Below are 18,536 nucleotides of genomic sequence, written 5' to 3' on the forward strand. Positions count from 1 at the left end.
TTAAACAATGGTGGGTCTGATGAAAATGGCACTTGGACAGTCGGTACACAGGCTTGTTTATACGTGTTGCTCTGAGCTGAAGTCCTGCTTCCAAATGAACTCTGGGCAGTAATGGTTGTCATTACTACAGCTAACAGAGCATGTGTAGACAGCCAGCATCCCCCAATCAATACTGGCCCCTGTGGAGTCTACAGAGAGACTGTTTAACAACTGGGGCATCACCTGGAGAGGAAAACACAGGACTGTTTAACAACTAGTGCTTACCTGGAGATGTGCAAACAGACAAGTAATGAGTCCAACACAACGTTGGGTAACTGAACACACTTGATGTCACAACATAACACCACACCAGTCAAACTACAGAGGTGAGGAAGAACAATGCAGTTACCTGGAACTCAAAGTTTCTCTTGGCACCACAGGTGCATGGTGGGATATCCTGATGGGCGGGGATGTGCTGGGAGGAGATCCACAGAGGAGATCCCCCTCGGCTGTAACGCAGCACCTTATTTAAAAATAACAACACTGTTAGACAGATAATCATACAATATGTGAGTGGATTGTTCCCCACCCATCTTAGTTTTGTTTTTCTACACTTCCTTGCTAGTATATATACAGCTCTGAAGCCTAACTTGTACTTTTGTGTCTTGTATGTATTAGCAATAGACTTCTTACTTGATGTGGTTCTGAAGCGATCCTCTTTTTAAACCTCTGGACCATTTTGTTATCTTCTGTCTCATGGGTGGCCATCTCTTCCAGGTCTGCCTCTGCAAGGGCTGCAAGTGAGAAACAAAGAAAATGGCACATAATCACTGTTGCGCTATTGCGTTTCATGGTGTGAAACGTTTGAAACGATCAACTGATGAAGCAATAAGGCTGCAACTATTGATTATTTTCATACTGATTATTCTATTCTCTATTGATTACTTTTTTAGATTGATCAAATAAACGTGACGCAAAATGTTTTAAATACTTGTATAATGAACCGCTTAACCACTTAAGCGTTATTTTTATATTTCACCGCACAATGTTGTAATGCAAAAACGGTGAAAATAGCAGGGGGTAGGGTCAGGACCTGTGCTATTATTAATTTATTATTTTTGTTCAAATTGGTCGCTGAAAGAGCATGTGGTGCAACTTGCAAGTGCAGTAGTGTACTATCTAATCTCTGAGCTATTCTACCATAGTTTATCATGTTAATGTTGGAAATGAATAGAGAACAGTAGGATAGCCGAGCTGGAGAGGCGGCAGCTTACCATCAGCTAAGGAAGGACAATCCGCACTCTGTATGCTCTCCTCTCTTTCATCCTTCGTCTCGTCCCGATCCTGGGTGTCTGACTCCTCTTTCTCTGGCTCAGTGTCCAGTTCAGACTCAGGGAAGAGGAACAAAGTGGCTGTGATGCTGAGAGCCCCTACATAGTTACATAGAGGGACAAGAAGTACAACAGAAAGACGAGTCGTCACAGGGTTCGTAATCGTCACAAAGTGTTTCTTTTTACGTTTTCAAAGGGTAGTGAAAATAGCAGATCTACAACACATACAAATAGCAGATACACAACGCGTCCCATCGTGACGTATTGTTTATCTGCTATCTGCCAGTTTGAAGATGATTAAATATAGCCTCTTTTTACAAATTGCAGCATTTAAAGGTATATTCAGTGATTTCACTCAAAAAACCTTAGGTTTCGTTTTTGGCTGTGGGACCCAGCCTTTCGTCCAATCAGGATAGAGAGTCAAAAACGAAACCTAAGGTTTTTTGACCCCCAGGGGTTAACTGGGGACAGGGAGGAACTCCTTATATGGCCAGCACACTCTATAGTAGGGAGGATTATCACAACAAAACAAAAAAATAAGTGATATTTGAATTAAGTGAAATCACTGAATATACCTTTAACTCCCATTTCATTTTATATGCTTATAATGTGGCAATATTCATGTAGAAAACAGAAGAAATTATTATTATAACTAAAGCTAGCAAAATAAACTAGAATAAAAAACAGTACAGTAGTACCGTAGTGCCGACGTTGTTTTGGAATGCAAAATGCACCCTATTTTAATCTCTGAACTGAAAATGTTTCAGATGTTCCAATGCCAAAAACACAATTAAATCATTAATCATTTGAATGACAATGAATGGTCAAATAAAATGTCATGATCGTGACAACCCTACACACAAACACACACACAATGGAAACCATCCAAACCTTGGTTGCAGCATTCCTTCTTGTGTGTGTGTTTCCAGTGCAGGGTCTGGTGGTGCTTGCTACAGTAGGTGACGGTGTGACAGCGAGAGCATGCTTTGCTCCCAGGACAACCACACACCCAACACAACTTCAGCCCAGAGACAGGCAGCACACTGGGGTCAGGATCACTGGGTGTCTCCGTCTCATCCTCTGGTACAAACACACACTTATTTATTTAATTCAAAAGGTGTCTCTACAGGATATTTTGACCATAGGGCCAAATGCATGTTGTGATTGTGAAAGCTACAACCTGTAAGCTGTATCTCTGTCATCTCCATTTAGACGTACAATGTCTCAATTACAATGAAGATGTCGAAATTACTCAACCACTGATAGGTATAATTTATAACGAAACAGACTGGTATTATTATTAATCATCTTGTTTTATTCATTAAAATATATCCTGGATTGTCACCCATGTCACTAAGGTAATAAAAATAATCCCATGATATGATATGAAACCAATTAAACCAATTATCAAGTGGTTTTCATTTATGTATTTTTCATTTACAGTTTCTATGTACCTGGAATGCTTTATTGGAATGCTTTTAATTGCAAACAGTGCTCCTCTGAGTTCCAATTACATTTATTTTACATTAATTAATTGTAAATCAGTAATAATAATGATGATTATTATGGTCAGTCATATAAATCTACAGACCTGGTGGGGGTTCGTAGGGGTAGAATTCATTCCTCCTGTGTAGCTGGCTCCTAAACACTGATATGTTAGAACAAACAAATGACTTGATCAACATGTGTAGAATAAGATGTGCAAGTGTAATCAAAAGACGAGGGAGGCATGGAGAGGTCAGGATACTGTGGGGATCAAAGAGGGGCCAAAATAAAAGATAGGAAGAGGTGATGTATTTAGGAGAGCATTAGGCTTAGGCAACAGACCCTCATAACTCAGTGTGCAAATGGAACAAACTGACACTTATGAATCTATCTGGTTCCATTTGTACACTATCCAGGTTGCAGATCTCCAGATAACTATCAACAATTTAGCTAGGGTCCCCCACTGGAACCCCTGGTGGTCCCCGGACCCCACTTTTGCTGCGTTTCCACATACTAGTCCTCGCACTGCCTGCTGCGACCGGTCCAAAGTGGGCTCAGTGTGGCCGAAGAGGGCACACATGTTTGCCCCACTCCCTGGGTGGTCTGACTGAGGCAGGCCAAACAGGGCCAAATCGGTACTGATTGCCCAAATACCTGTGGTCATGATGTTTCAGTAGACTAAAGTGAGTGAGGACTATTTGATCTTGCATCCGGTCTAGACCATATCACACAGAAATTTAGAAACACCAGGCTGTCCTCTGAGGAGGAAATCTTGGTGAGGCGAGATTACTGGGTTTACAGAAATGTAAGGAATCTGATCCATTTGGTTCGCACAGGTGATTTGCATTGGTGTGCAGGACTATTGGCCACTTGTTTGTATTACATTGTTAGGCAAGAAGCAACGATCTCCACCTATGTACTTGCAAAAGCTGTGGATTAGAGAAGGTACCATTGTGCTATGGAAATGTTAGATAACGGTATTTTGGGTGCTGGGCTGTGCATGGCCATAAGGTGCGGTGTGGTGCTGGGCTGCTATATCCATACACAGTTTTTGAGAACCGCTACATTAAAGAATAGGGGAGCAGAGAAGAGTAGTGAGGATATATAGCAGATGGTAAAATTGAAAGGGGCGAATGCTGGAGAGGGACCTTTGAGTTGAGAGAATGCCTCAGATATGCCATTAGTAGTGTACCTTATCTAATACCTTTCATACAGCTGCTGTCATTGTGTGCATAGCATTCAGGGCTTTTGCAGCAGAACAGGAAAAGTGTTCTGTGGAAACTTTTGTCCTGATTGGCGATCGGCGCATACACCTGAAGCAGAGGACAGAATAAACTGATAAGTGACAGAACATTTTATAATAATAATAACAATAATAATACTTTATACAGTGCTTTTCCAAGTACCCAAAGTCTTCTCAAGGTCTTAAGGTCTGGATTAATTAGTTGATTTGTTCAGATTGAAATATGCAAAAGAAAAATCATTTGTGATATATTAATTAGCCTACATACATTGCAAATAGCTCTGGTCCATAGCTCTAATGCGTTTCGCATTAGAGCCATGGACCAGAGCTACATTGTAAACTATTCACCCCCAGTTTAGCCCCGGCCTGGACCCTTCTGTATCTGGGACCCCAAATACAAAAAAGGTATACAATACATTGAATATAAGGTTCCGAAAGGGACTACCCCAGGGGACAGGTCTGAATCACACATGTGTGTATTGTGTAATACCACGAATGTACGTATGCAATACCACAGACACATGTAGGCTTCTAGTTCTAGGCCATTCTTAACGAAAATAAAACCCTATGTACCGAGACTAGGCCAGGGCACTTACCTGCAGGAGGAAAGCCAGTGGCAGGTGGCATTTGTCACACTCCAGACAGGATGGAGATGGCAGGTCCCTCAGGCTGAGCCACGCCGGTTTACCTCCTACCTTACTGGGGAACTGCGGGCTGCGAAGCTGCCACGGCTCTGCGTCTTCCAAAAAACCCAGGACAACTTCTTTGGCTTCTGTTGTTGTTGTTGCTGCCATGTTGACGTTTTGTAAAGAAACGTGAACGCTGAACGATCAGCTCAGCTGTCACGAAGAGGTCGCGGCCAAAAACAAACTTAACGTGTGTTGTGGAGGAGGTTTTGAGGTAAACACATCAACATGCATGTGTCGTTGGCGGTGCTGTTCAGAAATCCGTCCGGGGGGATGTCGAGCCGGTTTGTGTATCGTTCCCATTCCGCACACAGTTCGTGTGTGGTGGTAGTTGGCCTATTCCCTATTTAGTCCACTAGATGGAGACATTGCAGTACACTTCTGTCCTGATTACGCATTTTGTAGTAATCATTACTCCCAGTCCCAGCCAATAAATTATATTGAATATTGAACTAATTTCTAACTTGATATTGATTGATTCTGAAATGCCCTTCCGACCCCCAACTGTTAAATTTACTATTAAACATCTGTCATAAACCGGTTAGGGGTCGGGTCAACTGTTTCATCATGATGTCACGGTATCATATTGTAACGTTCACTCCTATTGGCTGAAGCCGTAGTGTGTGTGTGTGTGTGTGTGTGTGTGTGTGTGTGTGTGTGTGTGTGTGTGTGTGTGTGTGTGTGTGTGTGTGTGTGTGTGTGTGTATGTATGTATGTGTGTGTGTGTGTGTGTGGGGGGGGGGGGCACTATGAAAAGAAACTTTCAGACACACACACACACACACACACACACACACACAGTGCAGGATACTGGATACACTTTCATGTATCTGGACGTCGGGACAAAAATTGTTCGTCGCCTCGGTTTTTCGCTGTACTACACAGTGGTGGATCAAACTTTGTTATGGGTTTGGGTTGGAATTTGAAAAAAACGGGAAAAGTACGGATGGATAATATCACTTTGACGTCAGATTTAGAAGAAGGCGATTAGTATCCCCATTGATATAATCGGAGAATGGGAGTTGAACAAACTTAAATCGCCTGTCTGTCGGTCGGACCTCCAACCCAACCTGCTCCCATGCCAATGCCTCCGCGGGGCGGCGGAGAAGAATACAAAGCACCCGCCGTGACCGCGTCCCCGCAGCCCCCTGTGCCGCCGAGGAGGCTCCGAAGTCGGGATAAGTGTTCCGGCAGACTCCGGCGGCGGTCTGGGGGAGCTGGTGGTGGAGGGGAGAGGCGGGTGAAGTGTGTGCTGGTCGGGGACGGAGCTGTGGGGAAAACCAGCCTGGTTGTCAGCTACACCACCAACGGTTATCCCACGGAATATGTCCCCACAGCCTTTGACAACTTCTCAGGTAAAAAAATAATAAAACAAACAGTAGCGCCTATATCTAATGGAGTAGGCTACAAGTTCTCAAACTTTTTCATGTCAAGGACCCCTAAATGAATGTGTATTTGGCCGCGGACCTACATCTGAAAAGAAGTTGTGCCATTTGGGACCCCATGATTATACATTATTACAGTAACATCTTACATCAGTGTCCATTTGATTCTTCCTAATCATTAATTCATCTAGGCCAAGGGAGACACCATGGCTGGAACCCAAGGACCCCTGGGGGTCCCCTAGCTCTGCTCCATAGCTCTAATGCGACGGCTCGCATTAGAGCTATGTATGGAATGGATCAGAGCTAGGAGTCCACGGACCACACTTTGAGAACCACCGATCTAGTCAACACTAAGTGCATAGTAGTAGACTCTCGTAGACGTATATTTATCGATTCTTCTGACGTCATGATGATGACAGTTTCTTATAACGTTTAAAAGAAAATGTATACCTTCGAAAATGTATGTATTAATGTAGTTTATGTCCATAATTAGAGAGCGCAGGTCAGGTGGATGCGCTAAATTAATTATTGTTTCAGAACTTGTTATTGACCCCCCTCTCCCCCCTCCTGCCTCCAGCGGTGGTGTCAGTAGACGGACAACCAGTCAAACTTCAGCTTTGTGACACCGCTGGACAGGTCAGTAACTTCAAACACACACACACACACACGTGCACGCACGCACGCACACACACACACACACACACACACACACACACACACACACACATTTTGGCAGAGTGTGTCGTAATAGAGTCATATATAAAAAGGTATTACATTTCAATTCAGGAAATTGAAAATGAGAGGTTGTTGCTGTCACTGTGACAACATAGTGCTTGAAACAGAGATAGCAGCAACAAGGGTATAAATAGTCATTCATAAAATCATAACTATCTATCTGCAAAGCCAAAGATTGTTAGAAAGAGAAATGTACATGCATGTGTAATTGTGTATCTACCAAATGGAAGTAAAACCTTGTTACTCCACCCTTGTATTCAGAGCTATTTCAAAGATTTTGTGAAATAATAGTGTCTAGCTTGTGAAAATAAATCATCCATTTCAGGCTCGGCTCTAGGATGAAATGACCGAGGGGGCCAGTTGAAAATGGCGAGGGGGCACAGCACACATCATTTTTATAATAAAACAATATGTACATAAAACTTGAACTAAGGGGGCAGACTTTGCAGCTGAGGTTGCCAGAGGGAGCCTGGCACCGTGTCTGATCCATTTGATGCCAGAGATACCCCATACACACAGCCTCTGCCCAAGTTAACTTATTATTTGATTGATTGAAATTTGCATTCACAGTTATTAGAATGGGTACAGTTCAAATGAAGGTACAGGTCAAAACAAAAACTGCTACGAGGATTAAACCAGAAAAAGCAATAAGACTTATTTACATCTGGGTCCTCCATTTTCAATTCATCAGAACATTTAAATACAAATATACACTTCTATGAAAAAAGTTAATTATCATATATACAGTTAAAGAAAGTAAAAAAGGTAAAAACATGTACATTATGAGGGAAAAAACGGGGGGGACTTTTAACAGGGCCAGTTTCAATTCGCAGCCGTCTGCAAGTGCTCTTTGATTCCAGCCTATCAAAATGGGCAGGGGTGAGGTGGGTTCTGGGAGTAAGGCCAAGTAGTAGCCCGACCAGTTTGTTTTGAGAAGTCTGAAGCCTTATGCTGCATTCATATGGAATCAGGCAAGCGGTAGACGGCAAACCGGACTTCATTTTAGTGGAGGGGAGCAGGACGGTAAACGGAACAGGACGTCACGGCAGCCCGGCAGCCAGAACCGGCGACGGTAATGGCAGACGGCATCAATGAAAAATATTTCATCTTTTTAACGTTCCGTGCCGCCCAGCAGTTTTTGCCGTTTGCCATCTACTGCTTGCCTGATTCCATGTAGCCTCGGTTCTGCGAAGAGAAAAGCCTGGTCACAACTAGTGATGCACCGAATGTTCGGCCACAGAAAATATTCGGCAGAAAATGGCTAAAAATGCATTTTCGGCCATTTCGGTTTTGGCCCAAATGGGCAGAAAATATATCACTGAATAGTGTATGCAATTAATGCATTCAAAAGAGCTGAATAAATGTTTTATGGACCTATAATAGTGATTTATTTTTTAAGTTAGGTTTTGCCATAACCATTTATTTTGCCATAAATCAGGTAGCTAATTGGTATGGCCATGACAGCATCATATTCGGATATTCGGTATTCGGTTTTCGGCCAAGAATTTCACTTTCGGTGCATCCCTAATCACAACCTAAGGCAGAAACACTATCGGCGCCGGTGGAAGTGTCTAGAACATCCGTCAGATTCATTTCCCCCGGATACAATATTTTCCCGACCAATCACAACACTTGTTTCATTCACAGAGAATGTAAACTAATTTGTAAAGCATTAACGCCATTTCCATGAGTGGTACTTCTGCCAAAATCCCGCAACTTCCGCCCCCAAAAAACGATAGCCTCTACAGCGTAGGTCTTGCCGAGTGTGGATTCCATGTGAATGCAACATTATACTTGTGCACTGTTGTCTCACACTCACACCCAAATCTACAAGTTCACAACATGCGTGTGAGCGTGTTTGTAAATCAGCTATTGTTAGTGTACAACACCGTCGTGTAACTATAAATCAGGCTCTTTATAGTTCTGAATGAACTATATGAACTGAACTGAACTGAAGCTTGTCATGACCATGGTCTCCTCAGGAAGTGCCAGGCATGCACATGCTGACTGATGGAAAAGATGGGCTGACGCCAGTGAGAGGAAATGTGCAAAGAGATTAAATGAGAGAGAAAGCGTGGAAAAAAATATGTGACAGAGGAAGGGTGAGTGAGGGAAGCTGAAGAACACATAACGGAACGCCTTTTTTAAGGCCGATAGATGTACTACTAACTGTACACAAAAGAGAACATTCCAAAAATTATACTTAGGTTACTTAGGTTGCTTCCCTCTGGGATCAACACATGTCTAATGATCTTATCTTAATTTATACTTCTTTGAACAAATGTCTCTCCCTGAAATTAACTGATTTTCAAACAGAACACATCACGTTGGTAGCTCTCCCTCACTTTAGCTATTCTCTACCTCACTTTCTTTTTCTGCTATCTTCTTCACACATTAAGGGCGCGTTCGGAAATAGAGCACTGAGCACACTGTGCAATGCAAACTAATAGGCAAGTGTGCTCCGGTGCTGTATTTCCGAACGCGCCCTAAATGTTATTTTAACCCTATCTGCCTCTAGCTATTAAAGGTCCCTTCACTCTTTTTGCAAAAGATACGTGTTAATGACGTTTAAAAGATGTAGAACACTTTCCTGGGGGTCTTTATGTGTGTAATATGTGGTTTTAGATATTTTAGATTTTAGCAGTGAGCCCAGTTTCTCTGATGTCATGGACACTGGGCTCACTTACTTCCTGGACTACAATTCCCATAATGCTTTGGTGCACTGCTCCTCCTTGTGGATAGGAGGACATGTAGACCAGGAAGTAAGTGAGCCCAGTGTCGATGCCATCAGAGACACTGGGCACTGCTAAAATCTAAAATATCCTAAACCACATATTACACACATAAAGACCCCCAGGAAAGTCTTCTAAACGTCATTAACATATTATGTTTTTGCAAAAAGGGTGAAGTGTCCCTTTAAGATTGCTTGTTCCTACTGTGCTTCTCCAATCCACATTCACAGGCGTCAAATATTGTGCTATTGGTCTTATACAAGTTCCTTGCATTCAACCCTCTCACACATGCCCTCTCTCTCTCCCACCCATCAACAGGATGAGTTTGATAAGCTGCGGCCTCTTTGCTACACCAACACTGATGTCTTCCTGCTGTGCTTCAGCGTGGTTAGCCCTGCTTCCTTCCAGAATGTTCCTGAAAAGTGGGTTCCAGAGATCCGCAGACATGCCCCCCTCACCCCATTGGTCCTGGTGGGGACTCAGTGTGACCTCAGAGAAGATGTTAAGGTGTTTTGTTTTTTCTACTCCTGAGAATTGTTGAGGACCATGATCATGTTAGATTTTAAGTAATGTGCGTGCAGGGCTTAAAGTTATCAGTCCTGGGGACTGATTTCAGTCCTGAGGATCTCATAGGGGTCATTTAATGAGCTCAGTGCAGATTTGCAAAAACACATTTTCAGTCTTGGGATTGTTTTTGGCTTTAAGCCCTGTGCGTGACATGTTAAGCTTCATAGGCAATTGTCTTATTTTTTTATTAAATCGTGTGGAAAACTAAATAGTTATCAACAGAAGCAGTGATGCTCTGGCATCTGGGCAACTAGGCTGGTAATCCAGCCTGAATGACTATGTGTCGTGGATGTGGCTCCCAATCCCGACGACCTAGCTTTGTGGTGTGTCAGCCCCAATCAGTCAGTCTACTGTAAATCTATCAATAAAGGCAGAACAATACCACCAAAATATCTTTAACAACAGAAACAGTGCAACAATATCAGAGGACATCAAGGTGCACTAGTGCATTATGCCTACAATGTTGTTGTACTGCATCTATTGATCTATCACACATATCACATATCCAGAGACTTTAGAATTACCTTTTATTGACATAGCCTGGCATCTGTATCAAAACATTATTTATTTAGACTTGGGGTCAATGTTCTTTGATTGTTCTGAACAAAAAGACAAAATTGGTCAAGCAAGGCTTTTTTGACACCTGTAACAACCATAATAGTATCAACTAAAATAGAAGAATCTTCTCTGCCTTTCATGTTACTGCTACCAGTAAAGCACAATGCCATCTTATCTGAAATGATCTTTGGTGTTATTATCTCTGTTTAGGTTCTTATTGAGCTGGCTAAGTACCGAGAACAGCCTGTGGACCCGGGGGATGCCAAGGACTGTGCGTTGGAGATCGGAGCAGTGGCTTACATGGAATGCTCCTCTCTGACCCAGAAGAACCTGAAAGAAGTATTTGACGCTGCCATATTGGCGAGCCTACAGAGCTACACCTCACACAAGGCCTCAGGTGGGAAACGGAAACAACAGAGACAGCAGAGGAAGACACCTGATAAGATGAAGAATCTTTCCAAGTCATGGTGGAAGAGGTATTGCTGTGTGGCCTAGAATGGACCTGTGAATAGGTTTTGGCACTTTGTTGGTATACTTGGGATTAAGTCTTGTTGCCAGCAGAAGCTGTTGTGGGGAAGTAATTCAACTACTGCTCTATCTAGAATCTCAGACACCGGGACGGTCCTGGATCTGAGCTGAGATTTGTTCCTGTTTCTGAATTTTCATCTCCCTGGATATGATCAGCTACTGAGCATAGTCTGCTTCAGTGTTGTAGACTCATGATACTGAACTTTACCTCCTTTACGCCATATGGCATAGAATGGATGTGTGATTTTTATGGCTACAAACAAAACATGTCTTTTTAAAATAAGTCCACTACTGGCAGAAGTACTGCGGTGTAGGTATAGCCTGGTTCTTGCAGAACCTGCGTTAAATGCATGGTGGGAATAGTAGCCCTAGAGTGGGTGGTATGCTATTCTGTACATGGAATGTATTCCATACACACAGCCATAGAACACATAGACTCTAGAGGGATTAATATTGGCCACATTCTAATTTGTAGCACTCCCTGTGTACTCTACTCACCCAGTAATTACACAATAATCACATGAATGTTGTCCATGTGAATCTTGTGGAAACATGGAGATGTTTTTATGAATACATGTTTTCTGCCAGAAGTTTCAAATTAATGTGATACCAGATGACCAGAGCTGACTCCAAGTCGCAGAGATTAATTATTGGGTGAGTACATACGATGCGCTACAAATTAGAACGCAGCTGAGCTGGAACCTCTATGAAAATGCATGTGTTCATTCTATGGCTGTGTGTGTGCAATACATGCAATGTATGGTGGTTCTGGTATTGGATCTGCACAAAAGTCTTTGGGACTCTGGAATGACCTGGCCCAGACATGTTGTGCCTTAAACTATGTGTTTAGACTGTTTTCCTGGTAGGCGTGTGGGGTGGAGTAACCTACTGCTGATAAGTGTGGGATCTAAACTGCTGCCGTGGTCTAAATAAATCTCTGGACTGTTGTATCCAGAGAATTATCTTGGAATTTTAGCCTGGTACCAAATGGTGATTTACATATACTGTAGGATGTACTGTACTGCTGACAGAACTAGAGTAGTACTTCAGACCAAGTCTGGTATGCATGTACTGTAATATGTGTACATTATAACACTGATTTTTTAATTCTCCAAATCAGATTTCATAGCTAAAAATATGAAAACCTATTTCTTTGTCATATCTGAGACAGTCAGCAAATAAATACCTTGGCTGTTACTCTTTACCCCGTTGAGGGGCATAGGGCGTTCACCAGAGCTCTCGATCTCACTTTCTTCTGGGCCTGGGCTTTTGCTTCCTGCCCGCTCACTCCGATGTTCTTGGCTTTTCATGGTTCATGGCTGTAAAGGTCCCTGCACAGGTCCCTGCACACTGCTGCATTTTCCACCAGGCCGAAGGCATGGGGAGAGAGTATGTTTTTTGTTTCCACCAGGCCGAAAGCATGGGGAGAGAGTATGTTTTGCACTCTGTCCGTGTGTGTGTGTGTGTGTGTGTGTGTGTGTGTGTGTGTGTGTGTGTGTGTGTGTCCTTCCGTCCGTCCTAATCTCCGGCACCGTTGGCCCGATCCATGCCAAACTTTGCACACACACTCCCTGGATGCCAACGACGAACCTCTGCCCCAAATATTCCTCAACAGCCTGTTATAGCGCCACCATGAGGCCGATTTAGGCAAAACACATTTCTGTAGATAACTCGTACACATTGTATCCATACATCACACAATTCGGTATACACTATCTCCATAGTCATGTGATCAACACAGATCTGCACAATTTCCCATCTTCCATCCTGATTGGCTAAGATTGGCTTCCAAAGCTCACATGATTGGTCTGTTTCGAACAAAATGCCACAAATCAACACAGTGTCCAATTTCCATGAAATTATACACGCACATTTTCACTAGGCCGAGGACGACATGCCACTATTTCCCCCCCAAATCAGCCTCACGGTGGCGCTATAACAGGCCAATTCCTGTTTTTACCTATAACTGCACTTATGTATGTGCACTCCCTAGAGGCCATGGAAAAACATTTTCCCTGCATCCCTCCACATCTGCCGGTTATAGCGCCACCATGAGGCCGATTTCTGCAAAACACATTGTTTATGTTAGTTGCACAGATTTCATCCAAATCTCACGCAAATCGGTACACATGATCTCTGTAGTCATGTGATCAAGACGAGCCTGTTGGATTTATCAGATTCTACACTGATTAGCTAAGATTGCCTTCCAAAGTTTTAGCCCGTTTTGTACAAAATGCTGCACATGTCCTGCTCATCCGGAATTCTATTCTCAGAGATGCTATGAGTGATCTTGCTCTGCATTTCCTCAACAAACAAACAAACAAAAAAACATGTTTATATTACTCCTAAACATTTTGCCAAACATCACACACACTCCTATCCTCCTGGTGAAGACCTGTGCCCAGAAAGGCACTTTTCCTAGTTAACAGTGTTTTTCCCACCGGTTCTCAGAAGAACGCGTCCAGTCTGCAACGACGTTTACTGTCTCAAACCTAGCTCTAACAGAACCTGTCCAAGCAGCAAAGGAGTTACTATATCATGGCCCGAAATGAACCCAGGCCAACTACAACTTTTTGGTTTAATCCTATTTTTTGATGGATGGGATTTAGCCTCGGCATCTTTCTCTGCTTTAGAAAAGTTTGCATTAATTTGGAAGCCTGCATGTGGCTGAGATTCACCAGTACAGAATGGCTTTCGGTATAGTGCAAAAGTTATTGAACAATAGTTGGCAGTATTAGCTCTTATCCAGACAAGAATGTGACAGCATCCATTTGACAGTACCAGCAGTATTGTTCTTAACAACATCCCTTTAACATCCAATTTATGTCATTGTGAACGTCATTAAACCAGTGCAAAACAAAAAAAGAAAATAAGACTTCCTTTAGGGGTGGATCAGCAAAAGCTGGACTTATATGGTGGCTAATATGACTGTGGAATTGGTCTAATGTTTATCATTCGATCTGTAAATCCTTCCATCGTGGTTATGAACCATTTAATAGAAAGCCTGGATATTGTTTATAATTTGTGAAATTCTTATTCCATGATCTGCTTATGTGTTCTCCATCAAAATAATCATGTGGAAGAAACATTTTGTATTGACTCTTCAATTAACTGATATTGTAGAATGATTAGTTTTCCCTATTATTGGCAGCTAGCTCAGTAGAGATAGCGAAAGATCAAGGAAGAATCACATTCTAAAATCTAGTATCAGAAAGAACTTGTTACTTGATATATATACATTTCCTGATAATCAAATTTCCCTAAATGTGCACACAAATATATATTTTTTAGCATCTTCACCAAGTGAAGAATAATTAGCAAAATAACGTCATGCATATCCAAAACTATGATTAATGAATTTGGTAGGCCTACCATTCATCCCAATAACCTAGGACCGCTATTGATAAATATTACAATATGTGTATGTATGGATAATCACATATACATGATGTATTGTACAATGAATGACGTTTATTACATGAATGAGAAAGTCAACCAGAACTGCTTTTCAACCTGGAATGTAATTAAGAAAAAACCATGGTTCAAGGTAATTTGATTCCATACAGGCAAGTTTAAAAAAAAGAGATTAGATTATAATAAATGTAAACTAAATCTAAGAGCAATTTACTCTTTTGAAACCCATGTTCAATAGGTTTTCCTTCTAAGCTAATTCACTTTGAACCAAATCAGACATCTGTTTGCTAGCTATCTTTGGGGTTATGCAATAACCAACCAATTTTCAACAACCGATCAATTGTTTGCTTTGGACTGTATTTGTTTACTTTTAAGTGTACCATGGCACCAAATATGTTAGAAACCACTGCTGCTACTCAAGCTGGGAAATATGGGCCAGACAAAAAATATCTGCCAAAAAATATCCCCAAATTCTAAACTAAAAATGTTTCGATTCATTGAAATTTAAGTTTTGGAATTTGTTTAACCCCTCTACAAAAACAACAAATAACTCAGCAACCTGAACTGACCTTACCCGGTGAGATAAGACATTCAGGTCCAGCTGTAAAAGTTTTTTTTTTTCTTTCTTTCTGTTGAATTTGTGACATCTGCAAACAAATTAGAGGCTGTTGGATAGCAAATACATTTCCTACTGGAGCGTAGGCATAAAACGCTGCTTGTCTTTGTATGTGCTTGTATATGCAGAATGTGATGGATTTAAGTAGGCTAAGGTCACATCACAAAAAAAAGAAAATAAACCTCAAACTGTGAGAAATCAAGTAAGTAAGAATCTTATTTAGACATTTGCTACTTGCTACTACTACCAGACGATCAGAGATATCTGCCTACTGGTACTGTACATCTGGTGACCTCTACATTCAATAAATTTAGATGTCATAATATGACATCTAAATTCATAATGTATGTATATAGTGGAAACAATTAGGAGGAAAAACATCTATTGCAGAATCAATGCAATGCAATTGCATTGCGATGCAAACATTGCAAAGACTTTAGTGCAGCCCTTCATATTGGGACAGTAGGCTTGCTTTTCAAAGGAGTATAGTGCACCTTTTCTCCGCTGACTACTGTTGAGCCTACATTGAATTCAGATGTCACCGGATGTATCTTTAGGTGGATGTCTGATTGTCTAGCAACGCGAGACTAAGATGTTTGCATGCATGAATTCAGACCTTGACCAAATGGCAGCATGTGTTGGTTTCATGTTTCCGATGAATGGACGTGCTACTCTATGTGGGCGAGATGGATCTCTGAAAGTGAATTATTCTGTGTCTGTAAGTAGAGCAGTTGATGGTGGTCCTCTAGAAACAGGATAATTGCGCATTTGCTATGAAATCATACATTTTTGTCCGTCAGTCAGTGTATCACTCATAATCCCCATACATGGGAAAGCCCCCCAGGTCTCGTGACATTAGAGATCCCATTTACTATGTCATAGTAAATGTGACCTGCTGTCGCAAAGTTATTAAGCCCATATATGGAGATCCCTGATGTCATCAATATTGGCCAGCAACTCTACATCTGACCTCAAACCCTTAGGTCTCCATATATGGATATATCAGAACCTGTTCTGACATTCCATATGTTGATCCTTCCCCATCCATCCTTCCTCTTCGATGTCTCCCTTTTGACTGATACCTGTCCATTTAAACTCTGGACAGGCCTGCCCCAAAGTTATTAATGCAGCCGGCGAAAACTGAGTTCTCAACAGGCCCGAAAATTAAGGCCCGGCCCCACCTGGGCCCTCATCAAACCCTGTACACTCAAGACACTGCCCCCGCTGCCACCCTTAGATGTATGGAGCTGACCTGTTCTGACATTCCATATGTTGATCTGACCTCATCCTCATCAAACCCTGTACACTAAAGACACGCTCCATATATGGCCAGTACAGAATTAATTCCATATTATGTTGATTTGACCCCCCATGCCAAAGCGTTTGTCGAACGGTGGATGTGACCGAAAGGAAGAGAGTAGACTAAACAGCAGTACATGTTTCACCAGTCAAATCTCTGGCGGCCAAGCATTGGGTATGGTCTTCATCATAAAAGATGGGAATGATGGATGACTAAAGGATGGAGAGGCCTTCAGAGGACTCCACAGTCAGAGTGTGGGGGTACACGTGTACAGTAAGTTACTTACAGTGTCATTGTATTCAAATACTGTCAAAGCTCACATACTTTGCTGCAGTTTCACATCTATCATTGATTGCTGTGTGAATCAAAAGGAGAAGAAAAATGCGACACTCCAGACCCTAAGAGGCCAGTTTCAAAGCCACATATTCACCATGTGACTGGATTCTCTGCATGTTGGTTCCAATGCCAGCCACTGAATTCCAAGCCGTATTTCATTATCAGCTGCGTGATGATGTCACATGAAGCAATCTGTGATCACTCAATTTAAAATACACGAGGGTTGGAGTTGGATGGGTTTTTTCTTTTGTTGGTAATTTCATGAATGAACTTTAATGTTGTTAAGGCGATTTTGAATGAACTTTAATGTTGTTAAGGCGATTTTCTTTCTTTTTGTTTGATAGTTTGGTTTGACATGTGTGAACCAGCTATTGGCCCATACCGCTGAGAGTCGAGTCATGCTATACTGCATGTTGGCACTAAGCAAGACGTGTCATAAAAGGTGGAACTTTGGTTTTATGATCGAGTATCTGTTTGAATGAAGGGTTCTGTCAATCATAAACTATGTTTGTAACTTTGTACAGACATTCTATACTTTTCTTTATTTTTTTTTAATAAAGAAGAAATATTTAAAAAAAACACAATCGGTTTTGTTGGTTTTGAATTAAGGCACTTCCAAGCTACTCGAGTCCTGTAATGACACAGTACAATCCTCAATCCCCAGTGTATGTATCCATTTGTACACTATGGACAAATGGATTTGGTTACAAAATATTTGTTTACATTGTATCGTAAATAAATAATATACTATATCATTTACATTGTATCGTAAATAAATATACTATATCATTTAAATAATAACTATATTGCTTTTCATTGTCAGTGATGGATTATAGTTTATCACGGGATCGCAGATGTGAGCTAGAGGGTTCAGACAACGAGTCAGGAGATTGTTAGGATCAAGCGTTCTACAGGAAACACTGTATTACGTCCACAGAGCTTCTACTGTTATATTCTGAGCCACACAGAGATGCTTGTGCTCCTAACTTCCTAATGTGTGCGCGTGCGTGTGCGTGTCATTGCTTGTCAGGATGGTAAGGGTTAACCATGTTTCGTTTTTTTTAGTGAAGAATTAGCGCAGCATGCTTTGTACTAACCAAACCGCAGCCATGCTGTGCTCAGCTGACACACATGAGAGGAGCAGCAAAGGATAAGTCAGGGGTGTGAAAATCTGTCCCTCACACACGCACGGCGCACACACACACGTGCACGGAGGTATCACAAGTATCAATGCTGATGGCTCATGATCATGTACTGTATATGAACTTTATTTGGAGGTTTGTCATATGACTTTTGTTTAGATGCATGAAATTGGTACTACTGTACATTACTATGCTGTTGTGTGAGTGTGTGTGTGTGTGTGTGTGTGTGTGTGTGTGTGCGTGCGCGCGCGCGCGTGCGTGCGCAGCATGTATTATGTAACATGGGGAGGGGCCAGTGACACTGGTCCTGACTTTTAATGAGCAGAGTTTAAATACCATGTTTTCTCTCCAAGTTCTTAACCCAATCTGTGTGTGTGTGTGTGTGTGTGTGTGTGTGTGTGTGTGTGTGTGTGTGTGTGTGTGTGTGTGTGTGTGTGTGTTTGTGTGTGTGTGTGTGTGTGTGTGTGTGTGTGTGTGTGTGTGTGTGTGTGTGTGTGTG

At 41.9% G+C, this 18,536-nt stretch overlaps 2 protein-coding genes across 4 annotated transcripts; one reads left to right on the forward strand and one right to left on the reverse strand.

Moving 5' to 3' along the window:
• Window positions 1–57: 57 nt before the first annotated feature.
• LOC310854458 (programmed cell death protein 2-like) lies at window positions 58–5,060 on the reverse strand (the record flags this gene model as incomplete). 2 transcript variants are annotated; one of them, XM_083759119.1, is made up of 8 exons in its annotated part: window positions 4,635–5,060; window positions 4,000–4,108; window positions 2,902–2,958; window positions 2,202–2,390; window positions 1,254–1,409; window positions 673–758; window positions 389–502; window positions 58–222 (listed from the first exon to the last, which is right to left on the reverse strand). In XM_083759119.1, exons 1-8 carry the CDS (start codon window positions 4,830–4,832, stop codon window positions 58–60), a joined length of 1,074 nt encoding a protein of 357 aa, XP_083615245.1. In that variant the 5' UTR covers window positions 4,833–5,060. The 2 variants fall into 2 exon arrangements, with proteins under 2 accessions (XP_083615245.1, XP_083615244.1); XM_083759118.1 differs by having other exon boundaries at window positions 673–773.
• Window positions 5,061–5,567: 507 nt separating this feature from the next.
• On the forward strand, window positions 5,568–17,608 carry rhoua (ras homolog family member Ua). Of its 2 annotated transcripts, XR_014568980.1 has the most exons (5): window positions 5,568–6,079; window positions 6,687–6,745; window positions 9,895–10,083; window positions 10,912–14,015; window positions 14,411–17,608. XR_014568980.1 is itself a non-coding variant. In XM_083760215.1 (4 exons), the coding sequence occupies exons 1-4, from the start codon at window positions 5,803–5,805 to the stop codon at window positions 11,194–11,196; spliced, it is 810 nt and encodes a 269-aa protein (XP_083616341.1). In that variant the 5' UTR covers window positions 5,568–5,802; the 3' UTR covers window positions 11,197–17,608. The 2 variants fall into 2 exon arrangements, 1 of the variants encoding a protein (XP_083616341.1); XM_083760215.1 differs by having other exon boundaries at window positions 10,912–17,608.
• Window positions 17,609–18,536: the final 928 nt, after the last annotated feature.

Source organism: Protomyctophum parallelum, assembly GCF_964188405.1.
Source record: "Protomyctophum parallelum genome assembly, chromosome: 2".
NCBI lineage: Eukaryota > Metazoa > Chordata > Actinopteri > Myctophiformes > Myctophidae > Protomyctophum > Protomyctophum parallelum.

What these genes read in the sequence shown, in the direction of transcription:
- rhoua (XM_083760215.1), top strand. Translation starts at nt 5,803, where the DNA reads ATGCCAATGCCTCCGCGGGGCGGCGGAGAAGAATACAAAGCACCCGCC. An exon ending in AGCCTTTGACAACTTCTCAG is followed by an intron (nt 6,080 to 6,686) that starts GTAAAAAAATAA and finishes TCCTGCCTCCAG; the next exon opens with CGGTGGTGTCAGTAGACGGA. An exon ending in TTTGTGACACCGCTGGACAG is followed by an intron (nt 6,746 to 9,894) that starts GTCAGTAACTTC and finishes ACCCATCAACAG; the next exon opens with GATGAGTTTGATAAGCTGCG.